Source organism: Opisthocomus hoazin, chromosome 7 (assembly GCF_030867145.1).
Source record: "Opisthocomus hoazin isolate bOpiHoa1 chromosome 7, bOpiHoa1.hap1, whole genome shotgun sequence".
NCBI classification, from domain to species: Eukaryota; Metazoa; Chordata; class Aves; order Opisthocomiformes; family Opisthocomidae; genus Opisthocomus; species Opisthocomus hoazin.
Genome location: NC_134420.1, coordinates 55,466,358 through 55,482,310, shown reverse-complemented (window position 1 = coordinate 55,482,310; position 15,953 = coordinate 55,466,358). Strand labels below are relative to the sequence as shown.

General features: G+C 35.8%; 1 protein-coding gene across 2 annotated transcripts in view; it reads left to right on the top strand.

Annotated features, from left to right (window-relative positions):
- NRDE2 (NRDE-2, necessary for RNA interference, domain containing) overlaps nt 1-15,953 on the top strand; it is a 69,988-nt gene that overhangs the window by 32,866 nt on the left and 21,169 nt on the right. For both annotated transcript variants that reach the window (XM_075426103.1, XM_075426104.1), the window contains 5 exons: nt 7,332-7,437; nt 9,436-9,657; nt 11,141-11,290; nt 12,776-13,238; nt 13,442-13,844. In XM_075426103.1, coding sequence (XP_075282218.1) covers nt 7,332-7,437; nt 9,436-9,657; nt 11,141-11,290; nt 12,776-13,238; nt 13,442-13,844 — 1,344 coding nt within the window. The remainder of the gene's footprint in view (nt 1-7,331; nt 7,438-9,435; nt 9,658-11,140; nt 11,291-12,775; nt 13,239-13,441; nt 13,845-15,953) is intronic.

Genomic DNA, 15,953 nt, shown 5'->3' with positions numbered 1-15,953 from the left:
GTGTGGCCGAGAAGGCTCACTTTATGCAGAAAACGAGGGTTTCTTCTTTTTCCCCACTAGCCTTGGATAACTTAAAAAAGTGTTTTCTCGTTTCCTTGCCTACTAAGCCAAGTTTTACTTGTGAAGGATAGTTTTTGGAAGGTCATGAGTGAGATTATGATGCAGTCTATCAGTTTGACTGTCATGGTTGCTGTCTAGCAACTTACACGTTTATTAAATGGGTCAAGAACCCTGCCTGCTGTATTGCCAAACTCTGAGGTATGCACATTTATTAATTCTGCTGGGCTTTTTGCTTGCCAGCTTCCGCCAGCCTTGGGTCTAGCCATCCTCTAGGCACCGCAGCAAGGGGAAACTCTAAGAGAATTGTTTACGGAGGCTGAATTTCTTGTATGTTTGGTCAGTATGGTGAGCTTTTGAACCTTTTAGCAGTACAGGGTGGGGTTAGTTTCTTGTTGTGACCGGTTCTGTGTCACCCCCGATGGCGTTGCGGCTGTTGAAACTCACTCTGCCAGTACAGAGGTGGTGTCGCCGCACGCAGGAGCCCTTCTGGTAATGACACTTGGTGCGGAGAATAGCGGATGTAGTCAGATCCCAAATTATAGCTACTAGGAAGACAGGAGCTGCTCTGCCAAGCAGAGGTACAGTAAAAATCTCTAGTAGTCAGACCTTGCTTGTGTTTTAAAACTCTGAGAATTTAGCCGTTAGGTTTGTTATGCGTAGTCTGTGTCACCACAGACCACCTGTCTGGAAGATGAAATTACACAGCAAAAGATGTTAAGACTGACTTTGGGATCTAGATTTCAGTTATTATTATCACTGTTGATGAGTTACATTTTGGTCTACTGGAAGTTTTTTGTATGACAATTATTGACAAAACTTTAAGGAACAAAGTTTCTTTGTTTTATGTTTTAGCCAATATTGTACTTTGTTTTTAACGACATTTCAGTATAAGTTATAAAAATTAAGTATTAACTCAGAACCTTGTTTGTGGTGGCATGTATCACATTTCACACATTCAGCTTGTGAGAACTTGAGAGCTTGACGGGCAACTTTGGTATCTCTGTGATAGATGACACTTCCCTCAGAGCTGATACGAAGCCAAAGTCCATCATAATACACAGATCACAGGGTATGGTATGTTGTGTTTAACATGATGTGTAAAACTGAGGTGTCTTTTGTAGTCATTTAGGACTACTTCATAGTTTTACTGTAAATGTTGAGGTAATAATGTAAATAATTTGGCCATGTTTCATTCCTCCAACCACCCCTGCCTCATACCTTTACCTCCCTAAACCTTTTATAAATGTAACTGCTGCCTGAAATGGAAGTGTTGCTGTACACTCTTCCTATCTTTCCAGATGGCTGAGTTGCGGCAGCCTCTAGAGTGCAAAGTATTTTTGCATGTGGTTTCTTACAATTATTTTGTCAAGTTTAATTAGTTTTTGGTAGCAGATAAATTACAAATTTATCAGTAGCCATACTGAACAGAGCAGTGGTAATAATTAACCCCACTCACAGTAGTAGTAGGCATTATGCACAATATTATTTACAGTCTGAACTATTCTGTAGGTAAGATGATGCAGTGATTTTTGCTGAGATTTTCAGTATTTTGAGAGGCAGCAAAGGGCTTTTGCGTAACTCTTAAAAATTGTCTCTGTAGACATGCACTGTAAATTTAAATTTTTTTTTGCTTGGGAATGTATTAAAAATGCCATTGGATTGTTTCTACTGTTATGCTTATGGATGTGGATGGTAGAGTAGAACAATAACAAGTACATGCATATTATCACAAAAGAAATCTTTTATGTCTTTTGTTTTTTATGTTCTTCAAAAATGTAAACCTGGTATATGAAAATGATAAACTTTTTAGACTTGTGACAAAAAAAAACAAACCAAAAAAAAGAGAAGTAGTAGTGTTTTAAAGTTTGGAGTGCATTTTGATGTTTACAATGTTTGTATCCAGCTAACTGATTCACTGGAGATTATTTACACGGAGGTTTGGACTTGCATGTTGTGTAATGGAAAAAATTGTTCAGTTCTTTCCAGAGTATTAGGTCAGTTTGATTAAATTGTTCAGAAAATACTGTAGTTGGAGAATTCTAAACGTTTCCCCTGTGTATCCACAGAGACATATCAACTGTGCTACAGGGGTTAGTTCTTGCAGTATGATTCTTCAATGTTTTAAAAATGCGATTTGAACTTATCTGCTCAGGTAGAACCAAGCTACAGGCACAGTCAGAGGATTAATGTTTATCACTCCATTTCTCAAGGTGAATTTTCCTTGGAGGCCCTAAAACAATAATTTAAAATATAAAAACTAAACCTTATTCTGCTTGTGCTCACTCTTATATTACACCAAGTTAGTGAGTGACTTCACATCTGTGAGGGAATGAGATACTTTCAGGTAAAGTTATGTCAAAATGACATTTTTGAAGTTCGTTTCTAATAGCTAATGGCGATAATATACATTATTTTGCTATATTTAAGGCAAATTTCCTATGGAAATGCATCTGGTGCATGCTTGCTGTGCATGTGTCTGCCAGCCTGCTTACTTAGTATCTCTCTCTCTTCGTCTTCAGGAGTTTTAACCCTTTCAGTCAAATTTGTTGTGGTGGGAGAGAGAAACGGCACAAGCAGAGGAGGTCTGTGAAAATCTACATTTGCTTAGAAAACATAAATCTAGATAAAGTGCCACTGCTGAGTGAGAGGCTGTAACATGAATTGAACTGTTACCAGGATAGATGGGCTTGGCAATGAGCATATGTACGTTAGCCAATTAATAAACGTCTTTGGAGGTCAGTGTGACACACCACAGGCTGCCCTTTGCCCAGCCAATAATTAAGGGATGTGGCAAAGTACCGTAGACGGGTCTAGAAAACCCAGCTAATTCCTGAAGCTGTGGCAGGGGTGGGAAGTATAAAGGATGGAGGACACAACTCGGAAATCCAGGCTTTATCCTTTTGTGAGCTGCAGGATTAATTTGCTAGGAGGAGGAGGAGAATGAAAATTTTGCCAGCTCTTTTTATTTAAGAATGTGGTTCTGGTCTTAGAACAGCCTTCTAAACAGAGAAATACAAAGACAGCTGCTTCCCACTCTTTTGTCAGTTCAGGTGTAGGCTCTTTTGTTTAAAGTGTGTTTTGTGCCTCCAGGAAATTTATATGGTTGGTCAGCCCAGTGTTTTATTGTGTCTTCCAAAATAACTGGAGCTTTACTACTTGCTTTGTTTATTTTCTTCTCTGTTTGTTTTGTCAATGTGAGCAATGCCATATTAAAAAGAAATATACAGTTGCTTCCTATTTTTCAGTTTTTAAGACTGAAGCCCTTAGTGCTGGTAAGGATCTGTATGTCCATTTGGAAGTTATTTGGCACTGTAGTGCCATAAGGCTCAAGGTTGTAAAATTTAGCATACTTCTTGTTGTGTGTTTTTTTCCTAGTTTGGGCTGATCTGTATCTAAAGTGTTTACACTGATGAGTAATATTAAAAAATACATTAGCTGCATTAGTCTTTGGGGGACCTGATATTATGCTCTTGAAATCAATTGAAAGCCTGTTGTGATAATTTTTAAAAGAAGTTAGATGAAGACCTTAAAAGTTAAACACCGTAGATTTTACCTAATCGTCTGAATATTGTAAGTCTTGAATTCTGAATTTTGTCATCAACAGTGCCGTATGACTGAAGGCAGATTATTTAGCGTCACTCTGCCATAAAGCTTACTTTTTAAAAAACGTAATGAAGTGTCATGAGTATTATTATTAATATATTACAAGTGATTTTTGAACTCTTAATTCAGATCAGTACAGAACTGCCTTACAATAAATTTCGCTCTATCAAAAAATAATACTAGTAAATGATTTATTACACATTACAAAGGAAAAGAATAATTTGTTAAAAAGAAGAGAAGCCCAAAGGCTACAGAGAGTATCTTTGTGTCTGAAGTATGTTGTTGGAGATCTGCCCAAAGACAAATTAGATGGGTTTTGTATATCTTTGGAACAGATAAAATAATTTTAAGGAGATCTGTCTGGTTAATAAGTTACAGTTTTGTGCTGTTATGTGATACACTTTTACACAAGAGAGACTGGCAACCAGTAAATTTTTCTGTTTTGTTAGGTGGATCTGGGTAACAATGCAAATAAAAACAAAGAAGGACTTTAATTTTTTTTAAGGAATTAAATGTCTCCTTTAATTTTTGAAATAAATAAAAGGCTTTATGCACAGATTAGTTGCATTTACTGAAAGCTGTAGTGCTCTGGACCCTTGTACTTTCTCTGTATTTGTCTGTGTTTAAGGAAGACCAGAGTGTGACCAGTGGAAAAACATTCTATGGTTGCAGTTTTCTCCTGCATTCTTTTACACCGTGTCTTCATTGCCAAAATGAGCAGAAATAATTGAACATTATAATTATATAATAATTTTAAAAATCAATATCACATTTAATACATATACCTGAAAAATCTCAGGTATAAAGTGGCACTGCGTGACATATATTGAATTATTAACTCTAATTTGATTATGTAGGTATCAGGTGTATGATTTTATTTAACTACTGTGTGTTTTAAATATGTAATGGTTACAGAATTATCCATGAGAAACATTGTAATATTTCATGGAAAATACTAAATACAGTTCTTCTAAGAAGTAATTCTGATTTTAGGTTGGTTCTTAATACATCTTTTACAGGATCGAAATAAGAAATGAACTTATTGTTGCATAGCACTTCATTCCCCAGCAGGGTGAATAATTATTTTGACAGGTGAGTGAAATGTTGCTTGGATATTACCCAGCATAAATCTTTCTTCTTTAAGCTCAGCAAAGGTTTTGGAAGAATGCTTTCGTAGAATCATTTAGGTTGGAAAAGACCTCCAAGATCATCAAGTCCAACTGTCAACCCAACACCACCATGTCTCCTAAACCATGTCCTGAAGTGCCACATGTACATGTTTTTTGAACACCTCCAGGGATGGTGACTCCACCACTTCCCTGGGCAGCCTGTTCCAATGCCTGACCACTCTTTCAGGAAAGAAATTCTTCCTAATATCCAATCTAAACCTCCCCTGATGCAACTTGAGGCCATTGTCTCTTGTCCTTGTAGTACACAGCTGCTGTGTTTTTGTCTGTACTGTAAAAGGTTTGATGGTTTGCTGTTATTAGGATAGAACTGAAGAAACAATGCTGAATGTTCCAGGTAACTTTACTGTAGACATCAAGAGGTGTTTTGGTCAGGTTCTTCACTAAATCCTAAGAAAAGGCTTGGCTCAACTGAGTTGAGGCAAACAATTTATTTATAAATAAATTGCCTGTAAAGGCTTAGTAAAGTATTCATATAACTTTATTAAAATGCGTTTTGCAGAGTTTTAAGACAAAAACTGCAAAATAAAACTTACTATATGTGGGACTAAATACATCTAAACCTCCCCCAATGCAACTTGAGGCCAGTTCCTCATTTATAGTTTTAGAATCATAGACCCATACTTGAAATGAAGGTGTTTGTGCCAGGGTGGATTAATTTAAATTAGATAATAGTTTTTTATCATATTTTAAATAGGCAAGTAAGGATCGCAGTTTTAAGGTTTCAATTTTAATTCTAATTTTACATTAATATATCTTAAGTGTTTTCCTGGAAGGGGGAGAAAAAATAATTCTCGTGTGTATTTGCGACAAAGTAGGGTAGTGTATTGCCTTAGGTTTGATGATTCTGATTGCCAGGTGGAAGGTTGCAATAATATGCATATATATTGCACAGCTGAATTTCTATTTTTCAGTCTACATCTGAGGTTTTGGTGAGCTGGGAAATGGTGCACGGCAGTATTCTGTGGCATATTGGTTGGGGTGCTCGTTTTGGTCCTGACAGTGCCATGAATTGTGGGCTCTCCTCCGCGCAGAGGTAGAGGTTCCAGATGAACCAGGAAGATGGCCCTCCCCACGAGACCTGTGGTAGCAGGGGCAGTCTCTTGGGAAACACGAACTGGAGCTTTGCTTGAGTGTGCGTACTTCTTGATGAGTTTAACTTAGGTGACCAAGCTATTTTGCAGCCTGCTCCATTTTAAATCCTTTTGTGGACAACAGTTCGGGGATATGAGGCAGAAGAAAGAATCTTAGTATGAAGAGCCGTTTCTGAAAGAAATACTTTAGAAGGAGGAGAGATGTATGGCTTGGCAGACAAGGAGTTCATGGTATTTAAGGATTAGAGGTCAGTGTAGTCAAAAGCACAGACAAGAGTGTGACAGGAAGAATACCAAGGCAAAAATGGTTGTAAAGAGCGTGGAGAACAGGCGGGGAGACCAAATTTGTTCCTTTTGTTGTTATCTCCTCTGGTCTGGCACTGGAGAGGCTGAAGTTAAATTCTGTACGTATGTGAAATAACATTTGTTGTTTAATATGTTAGAAAATTTCCATACTTAAAAGAATTCTAGAACTGAAATATCTGTGAAAATTGTCTCAGAAGTTTTAATATAGCTAAAATTATGGCAAAACATTCTCCCTCCACATTCTATCGTTATCTGATCTTACTCGATGACTGAAATGGCTGAGGTCTAGATGCAGAACACTTAATGCTGACTACTATATCGAAATTAGCATCATTTAGCTTTTTTCACACTATTTAAGTCTAATGATTTCAGTGGTTAGAGAACTGAGCATCCAGTGTCACATTTTCACCTTGTATAAAATTCTTGAGTGTTCTTATCAGCAATGGGTGTCCCTGTCAATAAAATCACATTAAAAATATTTTCTGTATAGTGAGTACATTTTTGTAAGTGTGCATAAATTGTATTGCATTCATTAACTATGCCTTTCAAGTAATTATGTGCTTCTGTAATTTTTGCAATTTTACTCTTTAAAGTCAAGAATTTAAATATCTGTGTTGTATATTGTGCATAATAGTTACAGTTTAAAATATATGAAGAGAAGATCTTTTATCTAATTATGCATATATAACATATTAATACAATATGTAAATATATAAAGTTAGACATTTAGGTGGTAAAAATTAGTATTGGACAGATTTGTTTTTTTTTTTAAAGTATATAGCAATGTGTAAAACATATTATCTGCTTTCAGTATGAACTTGAAAGTGTTGTTATGTGGTGGGGTTTTTCAGACTTAGGTTGATTTCAGGGGAAAATTCCAGCTCCTAAATATTTTACCTCATTAAAACCTAGTGTTCTGCTAAATGGAAGTTTCCTGGGCTGCCTTCTGACATGCTCAGTTATTACACATGACTTAGTGACATTTGCTGCAATTTTAGCGTCTGCTGACTAGATTAACTCCCAATTTTAAAAAGCACAGCAAGTTAATTTGCATTGATCTCACACTTTTCTTTACCTGCAGAATTGGACTGGCTTAGTAACCCCAGCTTCTGTACAGAAAGCACACTATTACTGCATCAGCGCACTACAGAAGTTGCAAACCTCATCCCTGAAAAATCACCGCTAAGGTAGAGTATACTTTAATATCCTTTAAAATAGCCTCCTTCTTATGTCCTGATTATCTTTTGTTATGTGAAACCAAAATCAGGAGCTTTTAGGACTGCTTTTCATTCCGCTGTTCAGTATTTAAAAGGCCTGAACTGAGTCATATATAAAAGTATGAATAATGCTTCCATGTCCTTTAGCTTAAAATAATGAGAAATTATACTTATGCAATTACATTCCCATTTTCTTTTTCTCACAGCTGCATTTAAATCATTGTTATTTTGGAATGGGAAGGGAGCTGAGTGATCATGAGTCTTCATTAGCTTTTGAATGTCCTAAGTGACCCTTGAAATAATGTAAAGATTAAGTATCATCTTTGTGATTTCTCTGTGAACACCAGTTCAATCAGCTATTTCACAATCGAGTTTTTTACTTTTTAAAGACTTGTTGAAGATGTGAATTAATGAAATATTACATGTATAAAGTTGTGCGGCTGTGTAGAACATGATGATCTCTCAAGTGGGTGATTATATTCCTTTACAAAAATGAGTTTTAAGCAGCCATGTTTGCTGAAGAACTAGTTTTAAGACCTTTACTGGAATAGTTGCTATACTTGACATATCTATGCTATAACTAACGCTTAATAATTAGTGGAATCAAGTTCATAAACCTCGTCACTTTTAATTTGATACAAGCTCCTGTGTTTGCGATGAGTGTTGATGGTCATGATAGAGAATGTCTTTATAATAACAATCACAGCCGAATCCATCTTTTTGTATACTTATTCTTACATTTATATATGTTGTGTGATTGAAATGCAGTCACTATTCTGTTTTTCAGTCATATATTCTGCTTATATTTCTTCAGATCTTTTCAGGGCTTTAACATTGTAAAACTAAGGAATTTACAAATTGCCATTGAGATAGAATGACATAGTAAACTGTGTTTCATTAATCTTTGAAAAAGAATTTGTCAAAAAATAGTATACTGAGAAATGTTTGATCTTTTAGCCTATTACTAGGGTAGATTCTCAGTTCAATAAAAGCTAATTACTCCAGCATATTTGTAGGGTTTGGGTGTGTGTGTTGGTTTTTGGTTTCAGGGAGTGTGTGTTTATAATAAAGGCCTGTTGAGGGTTCTCCCATAGCTTCTGAGTGCCCTTACATGAATTGTGTAAGATTTTCTGAGGTGCCTTACTTCTGAAACGCTGCATTTTGTTTTCCTGACATATTAGGAATACTGAGACTTGTCACTCCTTTCTTTTATTGAAAGATTCCAGAAAAATTGTTTAAAAAGACATTGTGCTTTAATTAAGGGTTAGGGAAGACCTCCATTATTTCAATTGATCATTAAGTATGGGAATATATGTAGTATATATAATCATATGCGCATGTTTTGTCAAAACTCTCTGTCCTTTGTGTGGTCTTTCTGTCAGTCAGTTGTCTGTTGCGTATAGTGGTGTCATTACATTATATTATATGATAACATTAATTCAGTAGTCATCAAAAATTGTTCTTTGAGAGGTGAGCATTTCTAATCTGTAAGTGATTTTAGAAGTACATTTTTTATATTTCTTATGTAAATCATAAAGAAACAAGGGAAAAAAAAGTGCAAACTTTTGCTTTTGCAGGTCACTGAAAGATTTCTCATCCTTTTAGCTTGACCTAAGTTGTCATGGCACAGTTAAGAAATTTTATCAGCTCAGTCATCTTGTTTACTTTGGCGATGACAACAAGTGAATATTTATACAGATCACACATCAAAATGCCATTGACAATTAAAAAATTTAAGTCTAGTTGTCAATAATTCCAGCAGCTGAGGAAGTATAGATAGTTGTTGTTTAATGCAAATTTGTATCACTTTCATTGTATGTGTTGCTGCTAACTCTCTTCTGCAAGAATGCAGGGAGAATAAAGGTAATGGATAAAATGATTCTGAACTTTCTTATGGTAATATTTCTTTACAGTTTTACTACTTAGATGTATAGATGTATATAGATAGATATACTTGTTTCCAAGCAGGTCTACTTCAGGATCGGAGTTGTCAGGGGAAAGTGATACTGATGAGAGTCTGAAAGAGTCAAGTAAGAAAAGGAAGAAGAAAAAGAAAAAGCATCACCACTATAAGACAAAAAAGAAAACCAAAGGGGACTCCAATAGCAGTGAATCGGACCTGGACACTAAACACATCAAGGACAAATCCACAAGCAGTGGCAGAAATCATGAAAAGGAAGGAGCAGCAAAGTATGTATCTATTAATACTATACAAGATGTAAATTCATTGTGTTGTTGTACTTGTCTCCAACTTTATTAAATTCTTACCAATGGTGGGTAATTTTTTCTGAGCTGTATGTGACTAAACCTGCATTGAAAACAATGGAAATAGAATTAGAAGCACTTGTTTAATCATATCTAAAAAACTATGACTAAAATATTCTGTGAAGTACTTTTCTGTAGAACAAAGCATGGTGTGACGGTAATGAAATGTATTTCTAAAGACACGTAGACGCTTATGTAAAGTTTTGTAAGCATTTTGTTTCCTTTCGTGGATCTTTGATTTAGTGGAAGAGTTTGGAGAGGCATTGCATTAAGCGTTGTTCTTAATTAGTGCAAAAGTCTTAACATAGAGCTGTGTTTGCCATGTGATATAACCCCTCACAGTGACCTTTTTTTTTTCCTGTATTAAGACAAAATTTGTTGTATGATTTAATGTTTCTTTTATGTCCAGCCATTTATTCCTCTATGCTATGTGCTTTTTACTTCTTGCTCATAGTACATCTAGATGAATACTTGAACAAATGAAATTGTTTTGCTAGATCTTTTTTGTTAGTTCCAGGAGCCCTACAGTACTGTGTAATTAGTGGAGGTGTCATTTTTATATGGAATAAGAAAATAGGTATTGGGTGACTAGCATGATCTTTGAGCAGTAGAAGAGATTCTGTGAACACACTGAGTATTCAGGTTCAGCATACTTAGCTGTACTTTTGTCAGTCTGTTATTTTTTGATCATTTCATTCGAGGTGGCCCAATCTAACTGGCTGTGTAAGTCACCTTTCCCTGTTTCTCATCATGTTTGCTAGTTTGAGGAGCCATTTTGCCTTGCTTTGATTCCCTGTTTCCTGTTTTTTCTTTATCATCAGCAGCTCTGGCTCTAATTCACAAACTCATTTACTAAGTTACTTATTTGTACCATGAAATCAGATTGGAAGTTCAGTTCGGAGGCAGGTGGCAATTTCCACTTCAGTTCATTTGTATAACTGTAATCCATAAAGCACATAGATTGCACGCTATCTATGCACTAAAACACTTTGCACACTGTTTTATCAAATGCATGGTATAATTACAGCTAATCAACGTAATCCTCTTATAGATTATCCTCTTCTAGTAAGATGCTACAATTAAGAAAGACAAAAGTAAATTTTAAAAGTAGTAGTATATGGCTTATGGTTTACCAAACAATTAATTGGTAAAATCTGGTTACTGCCTTTCATAATCTTAAATCCAATTTTTGGAGGTGCAAGGAGTGTTTGTGTTTTGTTTTGGTGGTCCTGTTAGTGTATTTCCAGTTGTTTCTTTCCCAGCATGACTAACTTTGTGATAATGGATCATATACCATGACTTGGAGTAAATTAAATTATTATGAACTACAGAAATGCAGTGTTTCCTGGGTTTCGTAAATGCTGAATATGTTCACCAGTGTTTAGAATATACTTCTCCTTTTCTTCAGTCTAGAAAAGAAAACATCAAATCTTACCAGCAGTCACTTTGTTTGGCTTGATGATATCGAGCCTTTCACAGCAGAAGCCTTCAGAATAGACAAGAAACCAGACCCGGCAAACTGGGCCTACAAATCCCTGTATCGAGGGGACATAGCAAGGTAAACTATGTTGGTTTCTATTGGTATTCAAACTATCACAGAGTCACTATCTCAAGATTCATTAACTTGAGTCTGACTGTGAAATTTTTACGTAGAAGATGAGAAAATAAGTGAATGGTTTATGTCAAACTTTGACTTTGCATTGGGCAGAAGTATTTTAAAAGGCAAAAGATCCCATGAAATAATGGGAGTCAAGTGCAAGATTTTAATTTTTTCTAAAGGCATTCTCTGTGTAGTAGACTGCAGGCATGTGAACTTGTAGAGCTGCCATCTGGAGGTGGCAACATGGGGCAGATGCAGAAGCATGGTTTTGAGGTCAGAAATCGTGGGTTCTGTTACAGATCATCTTTGGGCGAGTGCCCCTTTTGATCTCGGTTGTTCTGTTTTTTTGTCTGAAAGGGAAATGAAGGTACTGATTATCTCATACAAGAGTTGACAGGAGGTTTACTTACTTGAGTAGCTTGATATCCTTGTGAAAAAAGGGTACGGATACTTTCTTAGCAAACAGATTCTATGTTAGATCACCCAGACATTGTACCAAAGGATGTGCATCTTATGCATTGCTACATTTCAAATTACTGTAGATGAAATTACATATTCAACGTCCTTAGTGGGTTACTGGTACTATGATGACCCTTCAGAACATTTCCCCACATTAACAGAGGAAGCCCATCTAAAGGAGCCTACACTGGGCTTGTGCATCCTGTATGAACACTTCTTGATGTTCTTAAGGAAAATTGTTTACTACATATAAAAAGTAATTATTTGTAGAGGAGGGAGGATTTATGGGTTTTATTTTTGTAGTGTGTATACCTTTCCAGTAAAATTGCTTGGTTACAATCCATTCCAATTTTCTGCCACCTTTGGATTGTCAGCTGTTGTTTGAGGTGAAAAGTGTTATTTTAGCATTGCATGTCACTATGTTTGCCGCTGAAATGACAGTCTTTGGAAGATTTTAAGATGATATTTTCATTTCTTAATCCATAAGATTATTGTGGCCTTTATGAACCTGGTCTCTCTTTTCACTCCACCCCCTGCCCACTTCTTGGCATATAAAATGGATAGAGGCTTAGGGATACAGAAAGATAGTACCAAACTCAACTACTGGTGTCTGATTTTTCAGGTCAAAATAATCTGATCTAAATAGCCTTAAATAATGCTGTCTGTTGTTCTTTTTCCAGATTTGCCTACATGGCTTAAAATGATAGGAGGAAAAAAATTTTTTTTCTGCAGAGTAGGACAGAAATTATTGAACTCAGAGGAAGCTTAGTATGATAATGGAAGTTGTGATGGCACTGAAAAAATATGTAAATTGAAGTCTGAAATAAGTAGAAGGTTACCAAGTTCTTATACTTTTGAAGGTCTATGCATACATTATTTGGGTCAATTTGAACTGAAGTACTTCTTCCATGCTTTCTTTTAAAAAGGAGGCATATTTTCTAATGTGTATTTTAGAAGATGTTTAATTGTATTTTTCCTTCTAAGGTATAAAAGGAAAGGAGAGTCCTGTCTTGGCATAGATGCAAAGAAACAGTGTATAACTTGGGACAGTTCTGCATCAAAAAGGAAGCACTTACACAGACAACCTGAGCGCTACTTCTCAAAGAACAATGTGAAGATGCTGAACACAGACGGGATTCCTGTTTGCAATAAAAGTTCTCCATCTGACCCAACTGCGTTTATACCAGTTTTCCAAATGGAAACTGATGATCCTTCTGACACAACGGAGTTAAATCCTCTTGGGGTTTATGATCCATCAACCGCAGTATGGCTACAAGGAAAAGGGTGCAAGAGTGCAGACCATGAGCCTGTAAATACGCAGCAAACGATTCAAGAGCCTGGGATAAACATTAACTCCATTCTAATGACAAAAGTGGAAGAACATAACAAGAAAGTCAGAGAAAACCCGAGAGATATTAATGCTTGGATGGAGTTTGTTTCTTTTCAGGTATGTGTTCTGACAGACCTGGTTGCTTATAATAAGTAATAAATACATGAACATTATATTTGTAGTTTAATTTGTTTAGGACTGTATCTCTTCTGTTGGTGAAGAATGAGCTGTTAATTCATCTTCACAAATGTCAGCATGCTTCTCGTGATTCTAGTGATAATTCTTCCTAATGTTGTAACGATTTTTCTTTTTGTTTTAAGGATGAATTAATGAGAGGACCTAGCCCTTACGCCAGTAAGGGAGAGCAGGAAGTAAGAAGAAAATCACTGAAGTTAATCTTAGAAAAGAAACTGGCTATTTTAGAGAGGGCAATTGAAAGCAATCCAAGTAGTGTTGATCTGAAACTTGCCAGGCTGAAGATTTGCACAGAATTCTGGGAACCACCAGCTTTGATCAAAGAATGGCAGAAGCTAATTTTCTTACATCCCAATAATCCGGAGCTGTGGAAGAAATACCTCCTGTTCTGTCAAAGTCAGTTCACCACCTTTTCTGTTTCAAAAATCAGTAGTCTCTATGGAAAATGTTTGACTACTTTGGCAGCTGTACAGGATGGCAGCATGCTATCACATCCTCTGCTGCCTGGCACAGAAGAAGCTATGCTAGGTAAGGTTCTTTCTGTTTCATATTATGGTCAGAATGGTCTTCATAGGAGTTGACTACGTTCTCCATAAGAACAAACTTTCCTATATATTACAGGAAGTTTTTATTGTCTTCAAAATATCTGGCATCCTGATTTCTTAGCTGAGAATTAAAGCAGATATTCCAACCAAATATGGATATAGCAGCTGCTTTTCTTCCCCAGGAGAGTTTGTGATATAACATCCAGTAAAGTCTAATGTGCTGAGCGGTTTACATTACAAATGTCAAGGCTGCAGAATTGCAGCCAACAGCTGAGAGATGTACTTTTATCTTTCAAAAATATTTATTAAAAAAAAAAAAAGGTTGGATTGTGAAAGAAACAGTTATCTCTTGTTCAAAAGTTTCATAGTTAATTACTTTAGAAAAGAGGAGAGTTGTGGGAAGTCTGATGTGAAATTTTCTTGAACATCCTGGTTTGTAGATGGAGAATTCAAAACTATAATACTGTGTGATCCTGCCTTTGTATTCGTTATATGCATGTATCTACCACTTATAATTTATTATACAGTTATCCCTGGAAGGAAAGTTAGTCAGATGGTTAGGACACTGGACTGGATACAGTGAAGAAACAAGTTCATGCTCAGTTCTGGCGTGGGCTTTAGATTTATTTGGAGCTAAATCACTTAACCTATCCCATTTCAGTTGTGCTTCTCTACTGCAGGGGATCATTGTGATTATTAATCTAGGAATGCACTGAGGAAGGGGAAAGATTAGTGTCACCATGATTATGTTTGGGGCTTTTTTTTTCCGCTTTTAAAATTTGTTTTAAATCTGGAGGAGGCTATTATGAAGCAGTCCACATTTCTTCATGTGTGGCATAGTCCAAGGAACCTCTATTTTTATCCAAGTCCTGTAACTACTGTTTGAGCAATGATGCTATCTGTTAGTCAATATCCAGTCTGGATTTACAGGTTGAGATGCTGGGTTACAAATTAGTTTCAGTTGTTCACATCTCTTATGGTGTTTGGTGGATTCATCTTTGATCAAGCACTGGAAAAAGTGCTGTAAAGGAAAAATCCTTTGCTGGCAGGTGGATATTGTACTGCCTGATAGCTGCTAATTGCTTCTACTGTCTCTGATTTACAACACTTCACATTCAACACAATGAATGATTCTCAGGACAAATATTTTATTCAGCATCTATTTTTTCAAACAGGAAGTTTTTTCTTTCATTTTGTTTCCCTGCACAGAACATACTTGACTCATTAAATACTGTTTGTCAACTCCTATGAGAAATTTGTTTTTTTAATGGAGTTCGTTTAGCTAGTTGAGAAATGTCAGTCAGTGTAATATAATTAAAATACTTGTTTGCTGGCAATGTGTATAGATAGGTTAAAATGAAAATGAGCTCAACTTTATTTGTGTTTCTGTTCCACTCAGTCCCTTCTTGTTCTGTATTAAGACAATAGTGATTCGTTTATTAACACTGTTGAGGGTTTTGTTTTTTTTTTGTTTTTGGTCCCGTTCTCCCCCCCTTTAGAATTCAAATGGTAGGAGTGGAGAAGTTAATTTCCAGTGGGGAGACTTCTTGATTTGAGATTTTTATTTTTTTTTAGTGACTAAACTATCTTATTCATGGGCTGAACTTGAACTGTCAGTGTACACTTATCAGGAAGATGTAAAAAATTGTTCATTATATACAAAGAGTTTCACAAATTAATAATGAAGTGAGTAGCAGTGTAGATGTATGGTAGACTTGTGTCTTCAACCATTGACCTTTGCTAATTACAAAGTGTAAGACCTAAATTTTAAGTAGTGGTGGACTATGCCATCTAGTGTTCAATTCAATACACAGTACTATCTGCTTAGAAAGAGGTGAGTGGGTTTTTTTAAAACATGACATTTAAGAAAGTAGGTAGAAATTAATTGTAAATTATAGATCAATTCTTACTTAAATGTTGAGATAATAATTCGTAATATTTTAAACTTACTAGAAACTGTTAATATAAAACAGATGAAGGTAAGCATTCTCAAATTTTGCTGTGGAAAGGGAGTCCTGTCTTTCAAATTATACCTACCAGTTGGGGAGAAATATCCTTATCTTTTAGGTCAGTTCAGCTGCAAAAGTGTCTT